The following is a 24,177-nucleotide window of genomic DNA, read 5'->3' on the forward strand; positions in this document are numbered from 1 at the left end:
GGTAACAGGTTTCAGTCCTGCATGAGACGTTTTTGCTTCCGTCACGCTGAATTAATATGTCTCATCACAGAGACGAAACACAACTGCTCAAATGTGAGACAATGCCATTCTTCAGAATGAAATTTTGGATTTGGCCTCGTATAGGTCAATCTCTGGCCATACCCCTGAACGGGAGAGGGGTCTTGAACAATATATGTCAAAATTTATTGACGAATATAGACGAATTGTTAGTTGTTCAGAAGTAATATTCCAACCCTCTTTCAGTGGTTTACCCCTTTCATATTTTATATTTTGTCAAAAGGGAAAGTTCTTAATTCAAAAACTTTTTTTTTGCTTCAAAGAATCAAGGCAAATTCTTCTTTTCATGTCAATTGTAAGTGTTAACTTTAGTTTGGTTAATAACTTGCCAGTAACATTCGATAAGAAATTGACAGAAGAAAATAAAACTGCAAAAATTGCTAATATTGCAATAATTAATTTAGTAACAATATAATTAGTTTAAAAAATTCAAAATTTTTTGAAAAATTCTGCTGAAATGTCATTTTCATTAATAGCAGATTAATAAGAAGGATTATTGATTTTTATTGATTCTAAAATGATAATCCAGACAGTAAAATTTCTTTATCCTCAAACTGCAATGACAGAAATTCTAAAGCTTTCGTCTATACTCTAATGATAAAAATAAATAAATTTTAGTAAAATCTGCGAATAACGATGCAGCAATTTATTTGTAATTTATTTATTTGTATAATTTATTATACAAAACGCTATTTTATTTCTTTCAAAACAAATAATTTTAATTAAGGGATAAGAAACCTCCAGCAAAAAATTGTTTATTATTTGCGAGGTGTTCATAGTTTACTGATATATAGTTTAAATAGCTTTAAATAAATATACTATTCTGTAATAGTAAATAGACTTATCTATCAAAAAGTGAAATGACATCATTTGTATACAATCCTAAAAAGGGCTTATGCCATATTTGCCTCTCCTCCACTCGGACTGTCTGTTTTGGCTTGTTCTACAATCAGCCATGGCTTGATGCCCTGTACTACTTGATTTTAATTCATTTATCATTATTTATTATTTATTGATTATTTTTACAGTAGCAACAAAAGTGTGTCTAGTTAATAATTTGGGGGCTTTGGACGAATTATTTGACATCAATGTTCTGCCAGCCTTTCTCCGATGGCTTTGCTTTTTTTGGATTTGAGGTCTTTTGGATTTTTTTTATGCATTATGTAATTTTTTTTCCGACATTAAACTTAAAAATACATTAGACTAACCCAGTGTAAACTAAATTTGAAAGCTAAAAAAACTAAAATAACCTACAATAAACATATGTTGTAAGTGAGGGCTATGAATTTATTCATCCGGACTTTGCCTTATCTCCACTTCTGCACCTTGATATAAAAAACTTTTTTTAAAGGAAAAATTGCTTATTTTAACCTGTACTGTTTGGAAGACTAGTTAAGAATTTAAAGAATATTGATATAAGCGGTTTTTCAAAGTAGCATTCTATCTTTCCAGAGAATATGTATCAAATGTATGTGTATGTATATGAATATGTATCAAATTATGTATTTTTATATGAATATGTATCAAATGTATGTATATGTATCAAATTTTTAAGTTAAGTTTAGCCGATCGATTTCTTCGCTTCAGAAATCTTTTAATAAAACTAAATTGATTGATATAGATATAGTATCGAAAAAATGAATTTTTTTAAGTTTGAGCAATATTTAAGTTAAGAGTATTGTAATAAACTTAATATAAATTCTATGATACTATATTGTTAGTTCAGTAAATATGAATTGAAACTATAGACTTTTGAAGGTCAGAAAGATAACGATACCACACCAATTTATGGTAATTTATATTCATTTTTGAAATTGGCTTAAATTTGCACACTGGCACATAAAATTTTTAATAATATAAGTATTTATAACACACAAGCTTTTTTGACAAGAAAAAAAACTAGTGCAGTGGGATTTGTCACACACAAGATGAAATTCGATTGTTACCATGTCATTTTAATACAGTGTTATTAACATGTAACTGACGTACACAATTTTGGAAGCCTCTCTAGTATAGATTTCTCAAAAAAATTCCTATCAATATTTTTTTGGAATAACATGTTATTGTTAAAACTAATCGAGATATTAATTACCATTCCTGAATCTGCTACAAATTACAATTTTTCTTTAGCAGCCAGCTCTTTACTTTGGGCCGTGTTTTCTTTGTTGGAATAGTAAAGAGCGAACCGCATAAAATAAAAGATTCCACATTTTTATGGATTGGAGCTTGAGCCCTCAACAGAAAAGGTTCTCTGATATGCTGAATCTGGTGGTGTGAATTTCATTAGAATCGCTTGACATTTTGAGGGTGTTTCCTCCCTGGTTCGAAAATCAGGCGGATTTTATTTGACTCGTAACTTTTGATAGATAACAATAAATTCATTGAATTTCATATATTTGGCATCAGCATATATAGCCAATTCTTGTGATATAACAATTGCTGTCAAAATTGCGTTTTTTTAGAGTTTTGGTTACTATTGAGTTGCTCCTTATAGTAAAAACAAATTTATGGGAATAACGGAAAGCAACCGGAATGGACTTCAAGAATTGCTATGGGTATTTTGTTGAAGCTTTCATGGAATTTTTATTGTAAAGAACGAATTCTATTATAGTAAAGAACGAGCTCTAGCCCATAGTAACTGAAATATCAAAATAAATAATTATATGCACGAGATAATGTAACAGAAGCGTCTTTTGAAAAGTTGCTTCTCTGGGATATAGTACCATATTTGACTGAGTTCGCTACCCGATTCTCTGTGGTTTGTCTTTTTTCTGCTCCCACTAAGAAAAAGCAATTTGCTTTTCCCTGCGTGTAATTATCTTTGAAAAAACTTCTAAAATGAGATACGCCTGATTCCATCAATCAAAGGTAAAGTCAACAATGTTTTCCCAAGGCCTACGAAACCATTCTGCAAGGTAGTCCATCTTTATTGAAATATCAATGATACCTAATCTTATATAGAAAAAAAGTAAGGAAAAAAGAGAAGGACGAGAACAGGAAAAAGAAAAGGAAAAGTGAGAAAAAAAGGAAGAAAGAAAACGTAAGGAAAAAGGAAAAGAAAAGTAAGGAAAAAGAAATGGAAAGGCAAGGAAAAAAGAAAAGAATTAAGAGTCAAAAGTGATTGGAGGGCATTTTCACACATAAAACCAACCATTTTAATGTTTTTTTTTTATCTTGTATACGATACAAAGATGAACCTTTGCTAAAGCTCTTCTACCACCTGAATCAAACAGTTGCTCATAATCTAAAGCTAATGACTAAAGGGGTCCAATTTAAAAAAAAGCGATCTTTCAAAAGTTTTAATAAGATGTGACATAACCCCCCTGTTTCAAAGATTATACCTATGAGGAAAGTGCCCTTGTTTTTGTGCATTGGATTGCATGATTCTTGTCCATCCTAGATCTACATCTAAAAGCCTTAGATCGTTCGAAATGAAGTAACTGAATAATTGCCTACAATATCACTCACCCTATATGGGCCGTAGCGACTGCTTAAGATAATAGCTGTGTGAGCACTGCACCTTCACTCGGAACGATCTTCCGAGGCAGGTTATCCTAACGAAACCTGTCTGTTGATTTTTTTAGTGGGAATGGTGTAAAATAACACCTATCTATCTCTTCCATGTTAAATATTTTTAGTTAGTATAACGACAATCGACCTGTTTTTTCTTTTTACTGGGCTTTCTCAATTAAGCCTTTTCATGGAAACTCTATTTCAATTTTTATAAGAAAACGGTACATACAAGCTTAATGATTTTAACATGAACGTGTAGATGGTTTTGAGAAGGACAATTTGACTTGTATCTTTTTTTCTAATTAGCTAAAAAAAAGCTTTCGTCGATCTATTTTATCCTACTGGAATATGTTACTATGACTTAGTACTGGAAACTCTTGAACGGTTGAAAATTTATTTTCAATAGGTTTTCCCTAAATCCAGGTATAATGACTCGAGGTAATAAAAACCAGTGTTTCAATTTGACTTAAAAGACACTGCAGGTGAGCAATACATTATATTGTGCAAATGGGAATGTTCTGTCAAAATAAGTTACGGTCAAAGATTTTAAAAGACGGTAAAAGACATGGACTGGTTAGTATACGGAAGCACTTTGTGAAACATGGTAAAAACAAAATCTCACTCAAAGGGGACGTGGATTGGTTATCATGCATAAGCAAAGGTAAAAATTAAATTCGAAGCAAACAGTTTACGGTTACGGACTGTGAGTAAGGAATGACTCGGCTCAGTAGTAACCAGAACTCTAAAACATGGAATTTTGATTACAGTAGATCCATAAAAAGAATTTGCTTCTTATGCTGATTCCAAATATATAAAGTTCATCAAATTTAATGTTACCCTTCAGAGACTAGTAACCTAAGACAATTTATCTGATTTTCAAATACGGTAGAAAATGCCCCTAAAAAGTCAAGGAATCTTTATGAAAATTGCACCATTAGATCTGGCACACCAGAGAACCATACTTTGGTGTTTTCACGCTCCCATCTGAAATTTTTCGGAATTTTTTTTTGCCAGAAGTAAGAATAATAATAAAAAATGTTTCCTTATTATTATTATTTTTTCTCGCAAGATTGATCGTATTAAACCATTAGTCCTCTCAGATCAAGAAAAGGTTTGTTTTAACAAAAACTAAACAGTTTCCAAAGAGATTTGAGGGCCACTAGCCCCTTCCCGATCCCTTTCTTCCCCAAAACCATGCAATAAAAATTTTGAAACAGCCTTTTTATTCAGAAAAGTTTTAATTTTCAATAACCATGCTACTGGGGATGACATGACCCCTAACAGCCCCTGAGGAAAGGACTGTAAGTCTTCAAATTTGCCCGTTATTTGTACATAGTACTTATTATTGGGGAGTATTCATACATTTTTCGAAAGAAGGAGGAATTTCTGTGTGTGTGTGTGCTCGGAGGGGTATTTTCAACGGAAAACATTTTCACAGATAGTGGAGCTTCTGGAATTGAACTCCACGAGGAAATTTCGCACGAGTTTTTTTTCTTGCCTTCTCATTTGCGACTCAATTCTCACATATGCAGATGTTCCAGTGCAAAGTTTAAGTGGGGTCGGAATCGTTTTCGGAATTTATCTGGGGGTAGGACTAGGAGGATGAAGGGGTTATCATGGGTTAAATTCTCCGTGGAGAAATTTTCTATTGAGGGAGGGAGATAATTCCAGGAAGAATTTTAACAAAGAGTAGTTTCCGTTGTGATTGGAAAACAAAGCGAAATTAAATAAAAACAAGTCTATTTCAAATGAAAATAGGCTACGGAGAATTTTTCAAGTGGAATTGTTCAGGAAACAATTTTCATGGAGGAATTTTTTGTGGGAGGGAGTTTCCATTGGAGAGGCGGTGGATTTCCTGGTATTATTTGAAAAAAATACCAGGAAATAAACAAAAAATTCTATTCATTCAATCAGAAACAAGGAGCAACATTGAACCTTAAAAATAACAGAAATTATTCGGTATCTGAGCCGAGCTACCCCTTCCTAAACACCGTGTTCTTTACTAGGACTCTTTGTTCGAATTCTTTCTCAACGACTCATGAAACACAAGGTCCATTTAAATAGAATAAGAACCTTTTCTAAAGTACAAAAAATATCGTGCAGAGCAAGTTGTTAAAGAAGGCCATAATGTAAGCATTATGGATATAGGAATTTTTATATGATTATGGATATTTTATTTTTGTCAGAAACGCCTAGAAACCTTAAATATAAGAGCTATAAACAACAAGAAGCCACAAGTAGTCCACTAAAATCGAGGCCAATAGGAACAATTTCTAAATTTGAAAGATAAATCATCCCACAATAAAGTTTAAGGAAAGCAAAATAACGACACTAAATGCATTTGAAGAGGAACAACAACAAAAAGATACATGTTACAGCCGTAATTATCGTCATATTAGAAATCACATCATAGCATTTCAATGACTTCATACCTTGTATAAAACTCGTTGCTGTCTTGAACAATTTATCAACCTTTTTATGAACTGTATTTTAAACAGGAATATGCAATCCAAAAAACAAAATTTACATTTGTTAAAAATGATACATCGTTTGAACAAACTTTGGAAGAAGTTGTTACTTGAGTTATTAAGACTAAGATAACACATTCCTTATTCAATTGTAATTTTCTGCGAAGTAGATCGTTATCTTGTGTAATTTTGCACGTGTCATAGGTACAAAAATGGTACCACCACTTTTGGGGTGGAAATGATATTGCTTATTTTTCTAAAATGGGCTCAATAGGGTGTCACTCATTTGAATTTTTTACAAAATTAAGGATAATACTCGAGACCTATCTAGATCGCTTTTTCAGGCCATAAAATGCCAGGATACCATTTTTTTTTAAATATGGAGCCATTTTCGAGGAAAAATAAATAGATGCATAGTCAATTATTGCTTGTTTACAGGGATATAATATATACACAACTTTAGCTTAATGGCGCAAAAACAAGCTACCAAGCTACAGATAGACAGATTCGGTGAGAAATGAGCCAAGCCGTAGCTTAGTGAAAGAAGAAGCCAAGTCCTGAGTTGTCAGTGGCAGCATTGCCAATAGTCAAGTTTAAGTTCAATTGGACTTATTATCAATTCAAAAAATAAATTACACATAACAAGAGTACTCAGTCCACTCCTGGACGCCGAGATCCTCAATCGGTACCTTTTAAACATAATACGCAGCGTGGTAACTGCTCCTACTCTCCGAAACAACCTTATATCTCATTTATCCAACACAGCTACCAGTTATCCTCCTGCCCTTTGCCCCAGGGGAAACCGCCTCATCATTATACAAAAAAAATTAACTTTATTTTTGTCTACTTATATTTCAAACTTTATGTAAATTTTTTTTTATTGATCATTATTTAGCTAGTCTTTCCCAATAAATGATTTTTACTCTTCTTTTAAATGACGCGAGGGAGCTCCTACCTCTCAGCGGTTTTGTTCTAAAAGCAATATCCTTCATAGAGATCACTTATGAAAAAGAGCGAGACATTTTCTTAGGTTTCTAAGCAATTAGAGGAAATAGAGCAAAATCATGGCAAACATTTTGTAGCATCTTCAAGAAGCTATGGCCTGATATTAAAAGCGGTATCTTCCGTCAATAAATACTTCAGTACTTTTTAAATATAAATTTTCAATTTTAACATGGGATTTTTGAGTTCCATCAGTTCACTTAATCACCGCCTTAATGCGCTTAAATTGCTCTCTCAAAACCGACGCACCTTAAGAAATCTGAATATGGAAGGCGTTGTAGAATTATAAATAAATAATGAAAAGATGTTACAGCACCTTAGTTAAATGCACAAGAGTATCCAATAATATTATAATCTGTTATTTCATTTCCTGTGAAAATTCAATAATCACTCAAGATTACTGAATTAACTAATAAACATATGAAAGGATTGTACGTCGCTAATCCCAAGCCAATTGTCTTTACTAAATGATAAATTAGTTCACTTGATAAATTAGTTTATATGATATCCTATTTTAGATGTGTTCACTTTGAACTCTGAAGTAATACTTCAGAGTTATTTATCTATGTTTTTCCCCAAGACACTTCAAATTGAAGGGTTGTTCGTACAAGCTTTGGAGGGAGCTCATTTGATTTGAAATCGGAATTTCCAGTGCCCTCTTTGAGAGTCAAAGGTGATCGCAGGGCAACTATATCCCGGCCCTCCTCTTTTCCCCAGATTCAACCGATTATCGTTCTGAGATTCTGAGTCATCGTTTTAAGTCACTTTGTTCAAAATAGTTCAAAGGTCAAATAACTATGCCTCAAGGGCTTACAAACGCACGGGACAAGAGCTGTTTAATTATTCAAGTTCTTTATTGTTAAAATTTAAGATTTTTATGGAATGAGTGGTTGTATAAACTGTGGAGGAGGCTTATTCGATTGGAAATTTAAAATAAAAAGTTACCGGAAGGTAACCCCCCCCCCCCCAATATTTTTCCCTCGAGTGCATTCTATAAATTTTTTTAGAAAGCCATTCTATTCAAAATAGTCTAAAGACCAAATAACTCTGTCTTTGGGTTGACAACCCCCCCCTCTCAGCTTCCGAGGTAAGGGCTGTATGCTAGTTGTCCGTTATTAACATATGAAGTTTTTATAGAAGGGTGGTTCCATAAACTTTGGACCGGGTTCATTCGATTCAAAATGGAAATTTTCATCGTCATCTTTAAGAGTAAAAAGTCGTTGGAGGGCAATCAGTGCCCCCTTCCCCCAAGCCCTTTTTTCTCTAAATGAAGCCGATCGAAATTTTGAGATAATCATTTTGTTCAAAATAGTCCCATTGTCTGTGCATATAAATTGATTGTCCGGTTTACCGACTCTTGAGCATGCAACATATAATTGTCCATGGGAAAACAATCCGTATTAAGATCTATACCGCATTTTTCTAATGATTGCCCTTGAGCTTTGTTGATGGTGATGGCAAATGCTAACCGAATTGGGAATTGCAATCTTTTAAATTGAAAAGTCAGATCCGTTGGAATCATGGGAATGCGAGGAATAAAAACAGCCTTACCCTTGGAAGGCCCTGTCAAGATTGTTGCCTCTATTACGTTTTCCATTGTTCTTTTTAACGGCAAGTCGCGTGCTGTTGCAAAACTTTGGTCGGCTAATATTTCGCAACATGATTATTGTTACGCCTATTTTTAGTTGTAGCACCTGTGGTGGAAACCCTGGGAGATCCAGCGAATTTTTACTTTCTCTTTCAGCCGCAAGCCTGGTTTCACGTTCTCTTGTAATACATCGACACACTTTCTTTCGCTAATTCCTCTCTGAGCCGCAAGCCTACCCCCCCCCCTAAAGCAACATGTATGGAATGTGCTAATTTTTAACTGCGTAAAACTTATCGATATGCAACATTCATCGCGGTCTCATTGTCTGTGCACATGAACAGATTATCCGGTTTACCGACTCTTGGACATGCAACATATAATTGTCCATTGGAAAAATAATCCGTAATAAGATCTATACCGCATTTTTCTAATGATTGCCCTTGAGCAATGATTAAGCAAGGAATAAGAACAGCCTCACCCTCGGAAGGCCCTGTGACGTAAAGCTGTAAGCCTGGTTTCGCGTTGCTCTGGTGGTTTCTCGACACGCCTTCGTTAATGTAAGTTGGACATTCCTAATTTGGCCCTTTCTTTTGGGCCGCAAGGAAAAGAAAAAAAGTTACATCAATAGGAAAAAACAATCTTAAAAAGTCAATAAATATATTGTTTGAAGTATCCAAATTCTGTTCAAGCCGCAATCTACGCTCCGTGACAACAACAAACCTATCAACAACCCCATATATAGAAACCATACGCCAGTTTTTGGCCCACAGAGGTAAGCCCAGTAGGAAAACTGAATTACCGAAAGAAAACTGATCGACAAGCTCTTTTATCTGACGTACTAAAAACACTCCATAAAGACGACAAAGCTAACAAGCTTTGTTATATTTGTGAAAAGCTAACAAATATCTATATATATAAAAATAAGTTGTATGTTTGTTTGTTTGTACGCATATGCCGTCATTATAAGTACATAATGCTTTGTATATAACGTCATTGTAAGTATATAAGGGGGCGATTCAAAGAGAAATTTTAGGATAAATCCTACAATGGCAGAAGAAACAGCAAAGGAAGCTGCTCAGAGAGTTAATTCAAAGCGAAATTTTAGAATAAATCCTACAATGGCAGAAGAAACAGCCGAGGAAGCGGCTCAAAGAGTTAATGCCAGAAGGCGTGTGGCTAAAAGAGAAAGTAAGAAAAGAAAGCGTGCCGAGGAATCACAAGAACAACGTGAAAACAGGCTTGCGTCTCAAAGAGAAATTACCAAAAAAATCATGCCGAGGAATCACAAGAACAACGTGAAAACAGGCTTGCGGCTCAAAGAGATAATGCCAAAAGAAAGCGTGCCGAGGAATCACAAGAACAACGTGAAAACAGGCTTGCGGCTCAAAAAGATAATGCCAGAAGAAAGCGTGCCGAATAATCACAAGAGCAACGTCAGAATTATTGCCTGGCATTCAGGTACAGCCCAGGCGATGATTATAGCTTGAGTAGATGTGTTTAAATCGGGACTATGTCTAAAATTTGTCCCTATGGCAAGGCCTTGAAATTTAATGGTGAAACAATGGGAATGTGTTGCGCCTCAGGAAAAGTTATACTTCCTCAACTGACTGCATCACCAGAGCCATTGAAGAATTTATGACGTTACAGACCGGGACACAAAGAATATAAATGACGACCGGGACACTCAAAGAGAAATTACAGACAGGGACACAAATGACGACCAGGACACATGGAATATAAGTGACGACCGGGACACTCAAAGAGAAATTACAGATCGAGACACCAGGACACAAATGATGACCAAGACACAGGGAATATAAATGACGACCAGGACACAGGGACACAACTACAACGGGGACGCCGGAAGGGCACAGGGGGGATGTATAAATGAGGACGGGGACACAGTGAACATCGATTAGCAATCACTATCAACAAAGCTCAAGGGCAATCATTAGAAAAATGCGGTATAGATCTGAATACGTATTGTTTTCCCATGGACAATTATATGTTGCATGTTCAAGAGTCGGTAGTTCAAGAGGTGGGACACAGGGACATAACTACAATGGCGCGTAACTAACATGGTGCGTAACGACTTACGCGCGCGGGGGGGCTGGGGGCGCGCGAAGTACCCAACCAACTAACTGTTTGTGTGGCGCGAAGTGCCACACCAACAGCTAGTATTTTTATATATTTTGTTTATATTTTTATTTTATTTATAATATTTTTATATATTTATTTTTTCAAGCCTTTGCTTTCAATAAGACGAAGATTAATATAACAGGGTCCGATTAATTTTTACACTTAAAAATCCACCTATTTACATAATTTACATACAATTAAATAGTGGTACACACTGAGGACGTATAATTCGTCACCAACACTTTCTTATTTATGGAAGATAACATTGTGTTGTTGTAATTACATGGGAACATGGCAAGTATCAAAAAGGGGCTGACTGTCATTTATCCTCTCCCTGGGGTGACCGAAAATATATAAAAGGGTTAAAGCTTGATTGCATAAAAGGGATGAATGCAAGAAGGGCAAAAGACGACATATTTCTAAAAAAAAGTACGTTTTTGGTGTTGACCATCTTGAATGAACTGTTTAAGATTCTCCCATCGTAGAAAAGAAAAATTGTGACGTTATTGAATAGTCCAGAGATTTCTTTTAAACTATATTTTTTTTAGCACTACATCGAAGCTTGGAAATAATAATAAAAAGAGCAAAATAATTTTGCATTAAAGTCAATGCAACACAGTGCATTGCTTGGATGATTGTCTTTCGTTAAATTTTTGGCGATCTGGTTACTCTAAAAATTTCCAAAGCTTTGGACTACTTGTTCCCATGATTTAAACAACAAACGGCAGTAAAGATGCTCGCAAAAAACCTACAAATTTCATGAGAAAACGCCAATCGACAATACGTTCCGGTAGTCTATTAAAAAATAAAATAGAATCCCAAACAGACTTGGAAAAAAATACATATGCCTTTTACAGAAAGGCAATGGACAAGGCTGTTGAGAAAGTCAAACCAGTGGCACAAAGAGTGGGGCTAGAAATGAGCGATCTTCAAGAATTGCTCGTTCTCTGGGATTTTACACTAGATGAGAAAATGAAGAATAAGAAGAATGAAGACGAGAAAGAAAAGGATGATAACAAAAGGAGGAAAAAATGTATTACAAAGAAGAAGACTCGTAAAGATAAGACTCTACCTGTAAACACCGAAGGGAGAATAAAAGTGGAAATGTCAGTACTTCCAAAATGCAGTGGAGAGACTGCAAAAGTACTTACATTTATGTTTCCCTTGAGTTTTTTTGAATATGACTTCTCCCCATATGGTGTTGAAGAAATTTTGTCAGCAATGCTAGATTCCGAAGAGATATTTGAAATACTATCAATGCCAGATGTAAAAGAAGCACAAGCTTATCTTGAAAAATATATCGATTTGAAGATAAAAGAATTTCTGCAAAATAAAGCAGAGTATATAAGGAAAATAAAGGAATATGAAAAAATAAAGGGCATCAAGAATGGATAATGCACGAGAAATGACCTAAAAGAGACTAATATATGTGTTGGTACGAATGATGGTTTCAACGATATCAAGAATGAAGACCAACTAAGCTTCTCAAAACTACATGACAGTAATACTTTTGATATGTATATATGTATGTATATATATATATATATACTAGCTGTTGGGGTGGCGCTTCGCGCCACCCCAACACCTAGATGGTGGGGCGCTTCGCGCCCCCCCAAGCCCCCCCGCGCGCGTAAGTCGTTACGCGCCATATTAGTTACGCGCCATTGTAGTTGTGTCCCTGTGTCCCACCTGTGAATATAGATAGATTTATATATGTGTTTCAAACTACGTAAAAATTGCGAATATACAACATTCTTGGCTTTCCCATTGTCTGTCCATATACAAAGCCGTATGTACTAATAATGACGTCATATGCAAACGCTCTTTTTACAAACAAACAAACATGCATACACACAACTCGTTTTTATATAGATAGATAGATAGATAGATACAATACAAATTAACTACGTAAAACTTGTGAATATACAACAGTCTTCGCTGTCCCATTGTCTGTGCGTATAAATAGATTGTCAGGTTTACCGACCCTCAAAGATGCAACATACAATTGTACATTGGTAAAGCAATCTGTATTAAGATCTATACCGAATTTTTCTAGTGATTGCCCTTGAGCTTTGTTGATGGTGGTTGCAAATGCTAATCGAATTGGGAATTGCAATCTTTTAAATTGAAAAAGCAGATCCGTTGGAATCATGGGAATGCGAGGAATAAGAACAGCCTCACCCTCATAAGGCCCTGTCAAGATTGTGGCCTCTATTAGGTTTTCCATTGTTTTTTTTACGGCAAGTCGCGTGCCATTGCAAAGCTTTGGTGGGTCTGATATTTCTTAAAAGTATTATTGGTACGCCTATTTTTAGTTGTAGCACGTGTGGTGGAAACCCTGAAGGATCTATGGAATTTAAAAATTCAGATGGATAATTATTATTTTCGTGGAAAAGATGTTGCAATTGGGAAACGATTGTCCTTTCAACGTTGGGAGAAATTTCGCAACGTGCATTCTATTCAGAATTTCTTTCACTGATGAAGTACAATTGTAAAAATTTATGATTCTCGCCTGAGAATGGTAGAAGGGACCCTGCTTTATGATAAATTTGCCCTTTTACTTTGAAAGTAGACATAAATTGATCTGGATTTTCGATTTGGGCTCCAAACGACGTCATTTGGAAACATGAGTTGTATTGTCTGATTTTTGACAAAAAACGCTTAGATTCTGACGTAGTTCCAGTAAGGAAAGTCTTCAATGGCTCTGGTGGTGCAGCCAATAGAGGAAGTTTAACTTTTCCTGAGGCGCAACACATTCCCATTGTTTCACCATTGAATTTCAAGGCCTTGCAATAGGGACAAATTTTAGACATTGTCCCGATTTGAACACATCTACTCAAGCTATAATCATCGACTGGGTTGTACCTGAATGCCAGGCGATAACTTTCAGGTTGCTCTGATTCCTCGGCACGCTTTCTTTTCTTACTTTCTCTATCAGCAGCAAGCCTGATTTCTTGCTGTTCTTGTGATTCCTCGGCACGCTTTCTTTTCTTACTTTCTCTATCAGCAGCAAGCCTGATTTCTTGCTGTTCTTGTAATTCCTCGGCACGCCTTCTTTTTTCACATTCTCTTTTAGCAGCAAGTCTGCTTCCGCGTTGCTCTGGTAGTTCCTCGGCATGCTTTCTGTTCTTTCTTTCTCTATCAGCCTCAAGCCTGTTTCCCTGCTGTTCTTTTGATTCCTCGGCACGCCTTCTTTTTTCACTTTCTCTTTTAGCAGCAAGTCTGCTTTCGCGTTGCTCTGGTAGTTCCTCGGCACGCTTTCTTTTCTGACTTTCTCTATCAGCAGCAAGTTTTTTGGCATAGACTCTTTGAGCATCTTCATCAGTCATTGTAAACTTAAACATTAATAGATTTCTACGTGAACATATGTTTTATATAACTTGAATGACGTCACCGTCAAAGCAAAAATGACGGCAACTAATTTCATGACGTCAGCCGACACAGAAACATGACGTCACCTGACAACTAATTTCATGACGTCAGCCGACACAGAAACATGACGTCACCTGATCCACAGATCCACAGACAGACAACTTATTTTTATATATATAATATATATATATATATATATATATATATATATATATATATATATTAGTTTTTTTAGTTTTTTAGCTTTTTTATTTTTTTTATTAGTTTTTAGTTTTTTTGTAGTTTTTGCCTTTTTTTAGTTTTTTCAGTTTTGACGTCACCTGATCCAGTTTTTTCAGGTGACGTCACCTGATCCACGATCCACAGATCCACAGACAACTTATTTTTATATATATAGATAGTTTTTTTTTTTTACTTATGTCCTGGTCGTCATTTATACTCCCTGTGTCCCGGTGCTTTGTTGATTGCTAATCGAACATTCCTTTTGTCCTGGTCGCTTTCTCTTTGAGTTTCGTCATTTATTTTTTTCTTTTTTAGTTCTTTTAGTTTTTACCTTTTTTAGTTTTTTTTAGTTTTTTAGATGAAAATTTTTTTTAGTTTTTTCCTTTTTTTCTTTTTAGTTTTTTATTGGTTTTTACCTTTATTTTAGCTTATTTTTCAGTTTTTTCCTTTTTTTTATTTTTTTTTATTTTTTATTTTTTTTAGTTTTTTACCTTTTTTTAGTTTTTTTAGTTTTTTTAGTTTTTTAGCTTTTTTACTTTTTTTATTAGTTTTTAGTTTTTTTTTGTAGTTTTTGCCTTTTTTTAGTTTTTTCAGTTTTTTTTTTAGTTTTTTATTGGTTTTTACCTTTATTTTAGCTTATTTTTCAGTTTTTTCCTTTTGTTTTAGTTTTTTTTAGTTTTTAGTTTTTTTCGTTTTTTACCTTTTTTTAGTTTTTTAGTTTTTTTAGTTTTTTAGCTTTTTTATTTTTTTTATTAGTTTTTAGTTTTTTTTGTAGTTTTTGCCTTTTTTTAGTTTTTTTAGTTTTTTAGCTTTTTTATTAGTTTTTAGTTTTTTTTGTAGTTTTTGCCTTTTTTTAGTTTTTTTTTTTTAGTTTTTTAGCTTTTTTATTTTTTTTATTAGTTTTTAGTTTTTTTGTAGTTTTTGCCTTTTTTTAGTTTTTTCAGTTTTGACGTCACCTGATCCAGTTTTTTCAGGTGACGTCACCTGATCCACGATCCACAGATCCACAGACAACTTATTTTTATATATATAGATAGTTTTTTTTTTTTACTTATGTCCTGGTCGTCATTTATACTCCCTGTGTCCCGGTGCTTTGTTGATTGCTAATCGAACATTCCTTTTGTCCTGGTCGCTTTCTCTTTGAGTTTCGTCATTTATTTTTTTCTTTTTTAGTTCTTTTAGTTTTTACCTTTTTTAGTTTTTTTTAGTTTTTTAGATGAAAATTTTTTTTAGTTTTTTCCTTTTTTCTTTTTAGTTTTTTATTGGTTTTTACCTTTATTTTAGCTTATTTTCCAGTTTTTTCCTTTTTTTTAGTTTTTTTTTATTTTTTATTTTTTTTAGTTTTTTACCTTTTTTTAGTTTTTTTAGTTTTTTTAGTTTTTTAGCTTTTTTACTTTTTTTATTAGTTTTTAGTTTTTCTTTGTAGTTTTTGCCTTTTTTTAGTTTTTTCAGTTTTTTTTTTAGTTTTTTATTGGTTTTTACCTTTATTTTAGCTTATTTTTCAGTTTCTTCCTTTTTTTTAGTTTTTTTTAGTTTTTAGTTTTTTTCGTTTTTTACCTTTTTTTAGTTTTTTTAGTTTTTTTAGTTTTTTAGCTTTTTTATTTTTTTTATTAGTTTTTAGTTTTTTTTTGTAGTTTTTGTCTTTTTTTAGTTTTTTTAGTTTTTTAGCTTTTTTATTTTTTTTATTAGTTTTTAGTTTTTTTGTAGTTTTTGCCTTTTTTAGTTTTTTCAGTTTTGACGTCACCTGATCCAGTTTTTTCAGGTGACGTCACCTGATCTATCCACAGACAGACAGACAACTTATTTTTATATATATAGAAGATAGATATATATATATATATATATATATATATATATATATATATATATATATATATATATATATATATATATACCCGAAAAATACCCCTCTGTGGAAAATAGTGTTTTCCAAATTTGAAGATTTTATTTGAGTTTCTTTTCGTTTGGAATTTCTAAGCAAAGTGAAAAATAGAAACTTATACACCACAATATCTTAAATGTTATCCCAAAAACAAGTGTCCTTAATTCTATTTCTGTTGAGCAGCCTCCATATGAACTTTTGCAATTTTTGGTAGTAGCGGGTGCCAAATTAAAAAAAAAAGAAAACAATGTAGGTGAAAAATCGTCAAAATTAATGTAAAAACAAATGGCACCCAAAAGTTTAAGAAGGTTAAGTTTTCTTACAAAATCATATTTGGTTTTGCAAACTATGTTCCGGTCTTTGTGACTCCGGTATTTATTTTAATTCTGTTTGTTTTGGGTTTAATTTATTTATTGAGGGTGATTTGTGGTAATTTTACGCTTAAAAAATTATTCGAATTTATTTCTACTCATTTTTGGCTTAATGGAGCTTTTTACTCTTCTTTAAGAAACTTGTTTTATGGAAAAAGTTTTTCAATTAATTTATGTTTGTTTTTTTATTAACATAAGTCTGTGATTTTGTTCTATTAGACTCCATAGCCTTTTTTTAATTTGAAGATTATTTTACTTAGACGATTCAGTCCCGTCGAGAATATACCCCGGACACTTACCCTTAACTTCTCCAAATGTAAAGCTGAGTGGCAAAGAGAAAGTAAAACAAATAAAAAGAATTTCGTGTTAAAAACGCGGAACAAAACAACAAGTATTTACAAAGCCTGTTACAAAACTGTATTTACTAAAATTTTTAAACTAACAATTAAATGAATGCTTCGGACACTTGTAGCAAAGAGTTCAGCCCTAACCAGCATTTCCCGGTACTGCAAGGTAGCAAAGATGTCCTTCCCTTGAAAGTATCTCTTCCCAAGCCTCCACCCCTCTCCCCCCCCCCCTGTGGTACCCAATAGGAGGATAACATGCTAGGTTTAATTATTTCTGATGGATATGATTAAAGAAAGGATGTTTATTAAGCTTGATTTTTCGCTAATAAAAGCGTAAGATATTGCTTTTTTGACAGAATTGATTTTTTATGAAATTCAAAAGAGCTTGAACTTACTTCTGGGATCATTTTCGTCAGAAAATTGAAGTTTAATCTGCTCTGGTTTGGGGGTGAAGCTAAAGACTAAAATCTGGGCAGAATAATGTGAAATCCGAAATGCAAGAACGGAAAATTAGAAAGAAGTCACTCCTTTGAGAGCCTTGATACCATAAACTATAATAGTTGACTATAACTGACTTGACTACAGAAATGTTTGATGTACTTATGACAAAATCGGAAAATCGAAAGTTTGCTTCTTTTTAGCAAAACAATGGCTGGATTGCAAGGCAAAATTGTTAGATGAACTTAAGTGGAGTCTTTATAGATACCGGAAGACAAAATTTGTCAAAAATTTTAAAACCCATGAACAAAATTACAAACTTGATTCAGTTGACTGCTCTACTCAGAGAGAAAAAGTTCTCAAGATGTATTTCATATCGAGTGATTGTAGTTGATAATGATATTAGGCAGGATTTCGTGATGTTTTTTGTGTTCAATCGTCACTGATTGCTATCTTGATGTGAAAAGTCCCATCTTCATAATAAGCGACCCAGAGTTCGAGCCTGGCTTTAGCAACACACCGTAGGGATGATGCCTTAGCACTCAAGGAGCGTCGTTAATCCAGATTAATACAATACAACATGCTAATCTGACAACAGTCCAATGCAAGAACTTTTGGAGTAAAAGTGTCGTGCAATGCATCCGAAAAGACAAACAGATTTGCAAGGCAAAAAGAACAGAGTCGATATGAACGCGCAGGGTTAAACGCTTAAACTGGCTATAGCCAAACTAAAGCCCGAGGTTCGAACCACAGACAACAAGTGTGGAAAATTGCATACATCGCATATATCTATATATATAAAAATAAGTTGTCTGTGTGTCGATCTGTGGATCAGGTGACGTCATGTTTGTGTGTCGACTGACGTCATGTTTGTTGATTGACGAAATTACACACCGGGACATCGGGACACAAATGACGACCGGGACAACGGGACATCTATCTATCTTCTATATATATATATATATATATATATATATATATATATATATATATATATATATATATATATATATATATATATATATATATATATATATATATATATATATATATTCTATATATATATATATATATATATATATATATATATATATATAAATAAGTTGTCTGTGTGTGTGTGTGTGTCTGTCGAGTGACGTCATGTTTGTGTGTTGACTGACGTCATGTTTTCGACTGACGAAATTATAGACCGGGACATCGGGACACAAATGACGACCGGGACACCGGCACATAGGGAATATAAATGATGACCGGGACACTCAAAGAGAAAGCGACCGGGACACAAGGAATGTTCGATTAGCAATCACCATCAACAAAGCACCGGGACACAAATGACGACCGGAACACAGGGAGTATAAATGACGACCAGGACATAAGTAAAAAAAAAACTAAAAAAAGGTAAAAACTACAAAAAAACTAAAAAGAAAAAAAAACTAAAAACTAATAAAAAAAATAAAAAAAGCTAAAAAACTAAAAAAGAAAAAAAAGAAAAAAAGGAAAAAAATGAAAAATAAAGGAGAAAAACAAAACTAAAAAAAATAAAAATAAAAAAAAACTAAGAAGAAAAAAGAAAAAAACTATATACAGACCGGGACACCGCGATACAAATGACGACCGGGACACAGGGACACAACTACAACGGGGACGCTGGGGGGCACAGGGGGATATATAAATGACAACGGGGCCACAGGGAATGTTCGTTTAGCAATCACCATCAACAAAGCTCAAGGGCAATCATTAGAATCATGAGGTATAACTAAAAAAAAACTAAAAAAAGGTAAAAAACTAAAAAAAAGACCAGTTCAAATCAAATGTATATACAGACCGGGACACCGGGACACAAATGACGCCCGGGACACTCAAAGAGAAATCAGAGACTGGGACACCGGGACACAAATGACGACCGGAACACAGGGAATATAAATGACGACCGGGACACAGGGACACAACTACAACGGGGACGCCGGGGGACACAGGGGGATATATAAATGACGACGGCAACACAGGGAATGGTCGATTAGCAATCACCATCAACAAAGCTCAAGGGCAATCATTAGAATCATGACGTATAGATCTGAATACGGATTGTTTTCCCATGGACCATTATATGTTGCATGTTCAAGAGTCGGTAAAATTGACAATCTATTTATATGCACAGACAATGGGACAGCAAAGAATGTTGTATATTCGCAAGTTTTACGTAGTTAAAAACACATATATATATATATATATATATATATATATATATCTATATTCACAGGTGGGACATAGGGACACAACTACAATGGCGCGTAACTAATATGGCGCGTAACGACTTACGCGTGCGGGGGGGCTTAGGGGGGGGGCCACCAAATAGGTGTTGGGGTGGCGCGAAGCGCCACCCCAACAGCTAGTAGGGAATATAAATGACGACCGAGACACTCAAGGAGAAAGCGACCGGGACACAAGGAATGTTCGATTAGCAATCACCATCAACAAAGCACCGGGACACAAATGACGACCGGGACACAGGGAATATAAATGACGACCAGGACACTCAAAGAGAAATTACAGACCGGGACACCGGAACACAAATGACGACCGGGACAAAAATGACGACCGGGAAACCGCGACACGGAATATAAATGACGACCGAGACACTCAAAGAGAAATTACAGACTGGGACACCGTGACACAAATGACGACCGGGACACAGGGAAACAACAACAACGGGGACGCCGGGGGGCACAGGGGGATATATAAATGGCGACAGGGACACAGGGAATGTTTGCTTAGCAATCACCATCAACAAAGCTCAAGGGCAATCATTAGAATAATGAGGCATAGATCTGAATACAGATTGTTTTTCCCATGGACAATTATATGTTGCATGTTCAAGAGTCGGTAAACCTGACAATCTATTTATATGCACAGACAATGGGACAGTCAAGAATGTTGTACATTCGCAAGTTTTACGTAGTTAAAAAAAATATATATATATCTATCTATATTCACAGGTGGGACACAGGGACACAACTACAATGGCGCGTAACTAATATGGCGCGTAAAGACTTGCGTATGCGGGGGGGCGCGAACCGCCCCCACCAACTAGGTGTTGGGGTGGCGCGAAGCGCCACCCCAACAGCTAGTACTTACGTATAAGTATAATATACTACTTGTTTGTGGTTCAAATTTCAATGCACCTTTTCCCAGAAGCAAAAAAGCAGATCTATTATTTTCATTTTATTTCTTGAGCCCTGGTGATTTTCCGTTTTTCGGTTTGTGGCTATGCTGAAAGAGATCTAAACCGAAATCCAGCCGCAAAATTTTCAAATAACAAAATTGCTTTTTAAGAAATGAGGAATTACTTTTTTGTAAGATCTTTGGGTACAACAGCCAAAGCTGGGTCCAACAAATCTCCCCTTGCAATCTTAAGGAAAAAGACTGGCTACTCCTTCTCAAATTGTAAGAAAGCACTAGAAGTGAATGAAAACAACATAGAAAAGGTTTGTCGTTAGACTAGATTGTTCATAGCTTAGTTGAAGTTCCACTTAAAGTAAAATATTTCCTCGATGTATATTTAGGATGCCTTGCAAATATGTATTGGATGACCACCTTTGAAGAAAGCATGCTAAAGAAATAAAAGTAGGAGCATACCATTAGATTACTTGGGCCTTTTTTATGTTATTTCCAAATTTCATAGTCACTTTTTCTATTTTCCATCCCATGATTATCACAAGTATGACCCTGGAAATATACAAAAACTAAAAGAAAACAACAGCTTGAAACTTTTTATTTGGGCTAGCCTATGTAATGCAGCATGGTTTTAGCCTAGCCTACTAATCAGATTAGGTGTATCATATTTCTTTCAGTAAAATTCTAGTTAATTGACTTCTTGATATCTCAGAAAGGGTTTAGGTTAGGAAAATGAAACTTTCAGGGATGAATCTACAGACTAAAGTATGTCCTGGGAAGGTATTTTGAAGCAACTACCTCCACTCCTCCCTTAGAGGGCCCTGACCTTTGATGACCTTTAGAAATTGTGTGTTATAAAAGTGAAACCTTGTGAAATAGATCTCCTGCTTAATTGAAGTACAACAAAATTGTTTTCAGCTTCATAACTTAGCTCAACTCCATTTTATAAGGTTTTAAAGATATGCAAATACATTTCTTAAATTTTGAAAGAAAACATTGATATGGCTCAAAATTCTACTCAAATAACAGGAATTGCATTTTCAGAACTAAAGGCAGAGAAAAAGCAACTAGTAACTAAAAATTAAGGTAAAATGTTGTTTTGTCAGAATTTCAATAGGTATAGATCTGTCATGTAGGCAAATTTCAGGGCTGTCTAGAGAGAGAAGGATTAGAGGTGGGTACTCTAAAATACCTTCCCAGGACATACTTTAGCTTATAGACCCCTTCCTGAAAGTTTCATTTTCCTAACCTAAACCCTTTCCAAGATAACAAGAAGTCAATTAACTAGAATTTTTACCTTTCTTTCTATTGTTGGTAAATGTTTACTTTTTTTCCAAGTGCTCAAAAGGGTTGATGTTCCTATTACCTGAACAATTGTTTAGGGTCATGAAACTATTGTTAATAGATGCATTTTGACTTTTTGAACATCTTTTCTCTCTTGCAAAATTACCGCAAACTCACCATTATGGAGTTATTGTATATTTGCACATTAGAGGGGGGGTGTGTAAGCTTAGCGTATATTAAATACAGCAGTGGTTAGTTTACATAATTAATATATGCTATGCTTTATCCCCACCCCCCTGATATGCAAATATATAGCCCAAATTTATTTCTAAACTATTACAGATTTGCAATTTCAAATATCCAATCAACAAAAACAGAAATGATTATAATTCTATATGTGTAAAGACAGGATATTTAGGCTGGAATAACTCCATAATGGTGAGTTTGTGGTAGTTTTGCAAGAGAGAAAAGATGTTCAAAAAGTCAAAATGCATCTATTAACAATAGTTTCACAACCCCAAACAATTGTTCAGGTAATAGGAACATTGACCCTCAAAAGTGCATATTACTGCATATAGCAAAATTCTGACAATCACATATTGTTTTCTTGTCATTATTAGAGAAGCATATCCATTTTTGGTTGACCCTCTTCCTTCATGAGGCAAACTAAAAATGCATAAAGTGGGCTTGCTTACAGGTAACATTACCTATAAAAAAAAGCATATTAGTTCATGAGCCCTGCAGGCAGCAGGGCAAGGTCTGTATTCTACATTTATTCAACAAAGAGTGATAAAACTAAAAAAAAGGTTATTAAATAAATATAGAATTCAGACCTTGCCCTGCTGCCCACAGGGCTCATGGACTAATATGGTTTGCTCTATAGGTAATGTTACCTATAAGCGAGCCCACTTTATGCATTTTTATTTTACTCCTTGGAGGAGGAGGGTCAACCAGAAATGAATGTGCCTCTAGAATTAGCATTTGTAAGTGCTCTACACATGAAACCATGCTGATTTGCAGGATAGTTTCCAGTTTAGAGCATAGGAACAGAAGTAAACATTTACCCTATTGTTATCTACTTTTTAGACTAACTTTGGTAAAATTCTAGTTTTAGGTACTTTTTATTATCTTGGAAAGGGGTTGTTCTAGGAAAATGAAACTTTCATGGACAGTCTAGGTCTTCAGACTAAAGTAGACTATGTCCTGGGAAGGTAGTTTGAACTACCAGTAAAGCTCTGCTTTTATCACAAGGTTTCAAAAATGCATATTACTGCATACAGCTAGATTCTCATTATTGCATATTGTTTCTTTGTCATTATTACAGAAGGACATCCATTTCTTAGCTTTCTAAAATCCCCCTCCAACAAAACTAAAAATGTGTAAAGTGGGCAGGGTTTTGAAGCTGAGGGAAATGTTGGGGTTGGGCAATATGAATGACTAATGACATAAAAGCAATATGCAATCATCATAATCTAGCTTTTTCTTCTTCTTTTTCTGTGGTTGGGGCTTTTCAGTTGAGACTATTCAGCCCTTTTCCAATTGACTCACTCTGTGAGATAGACAGACCTACTGTGTTGGTTTGTCCTTGCTTTTCTTGAATCTGCTCAGATTTCTTGCAGTAAATATTTTAATACTAGGAGTTGAATTATAAAAGAATATACATTGAGCTCTTTGCTCTGTGTGCAGATATGGTCAGTGAGACTCTTGGCTGATACTGAGATTCTGTGGTGTTTGAAGCATTCTAACATTTTACATTGCAGGGTATACTGTGTAGATGTCAGCATATTACATTCAAATATGCAGTGGTCAATTGTTTCATTTTTAGGATTACATGACCTGCAAAGGGGGGAAGAGGGAACTTTGCCACTTGAATTAGGGAACTGATGTGGAAACACCAGAAAATTTAGCCTATTTGATCCAGACAAAATTCTATGATAAATATTAGAAAGGTGCTTATTGGGGGAAGGTGATAGGGTTGGATTATTCTTATTTAATTGCACCTCTGACAGTTTCCAGTGGTAAATATCTCTATTGTGGATTGGTCTCCCACTTGGCTGGTCAATTGTTAAAGCATTTTTTGCAATTCCATCTGCCTTATGGTTACCAATTATACCTGAGTTGCTTGGAATATACTGGAATATACTCTTGAAGCAAGATTATCAATAATCCTAAGACAATGAATTGTGTCTATATCCATCTTATACTGAGAAGCTGAAGAGAGCAACTCTAGGCTTGATAAAGAGTCAGAATAAATTATAATATTTTTTTAAATTAACAATCATAAATTCATTAACCATGA

The 24,177-nt window shown here is 34.5% G+C and overlaps 1 protein-coding gene across 2 annotated transcripts in view; it reads left to right on the forward strand.

Annotated features, from left to right (window-relative positions):
- The window catches only part of LOC136038652 (elongation factor Ts, mitochondrial-like), a 69,091-nt gene that overhangs the window by 20,504 nt on the left and 24,410 nt on the right, over nucleotides 1-24,177 (forward strand). The window contains exon 1 of one of the 2 annotated variants that reach the window (XM_065721906.1): nucleotides 20,701-20,905. The exons of the other annotated variant lie outside the window; for it this stretch is intronic. Coding sequence (XP_065577978.1) covers nucleotides 20,756-20,905 — 150 coding nt within the window. The 5' untranslated portion in view covers nucleotides 20,701-20,755. Of the gene's footprint in view, nucleotides 1-20,700; nucleotides 20,906-24,177 lie in introns of those variants that run through there. 2 annotated transcript variants of the gene reach the window in all.

Source organism: Artemia franciscana, chromosome 18, assembly GCF_032884065.1.
Source record: "Artemia franciscana chromosome 18, ASM3288406v1, whole genome shotgun sequence".
NCBI classification, from domain to species: domain Eukaryota; kingdom Metazoa; phylum Arthropoda; class Branchiopoda; order Anostraca; family Artemiidae; genus Artemia; species Artemia franciscana.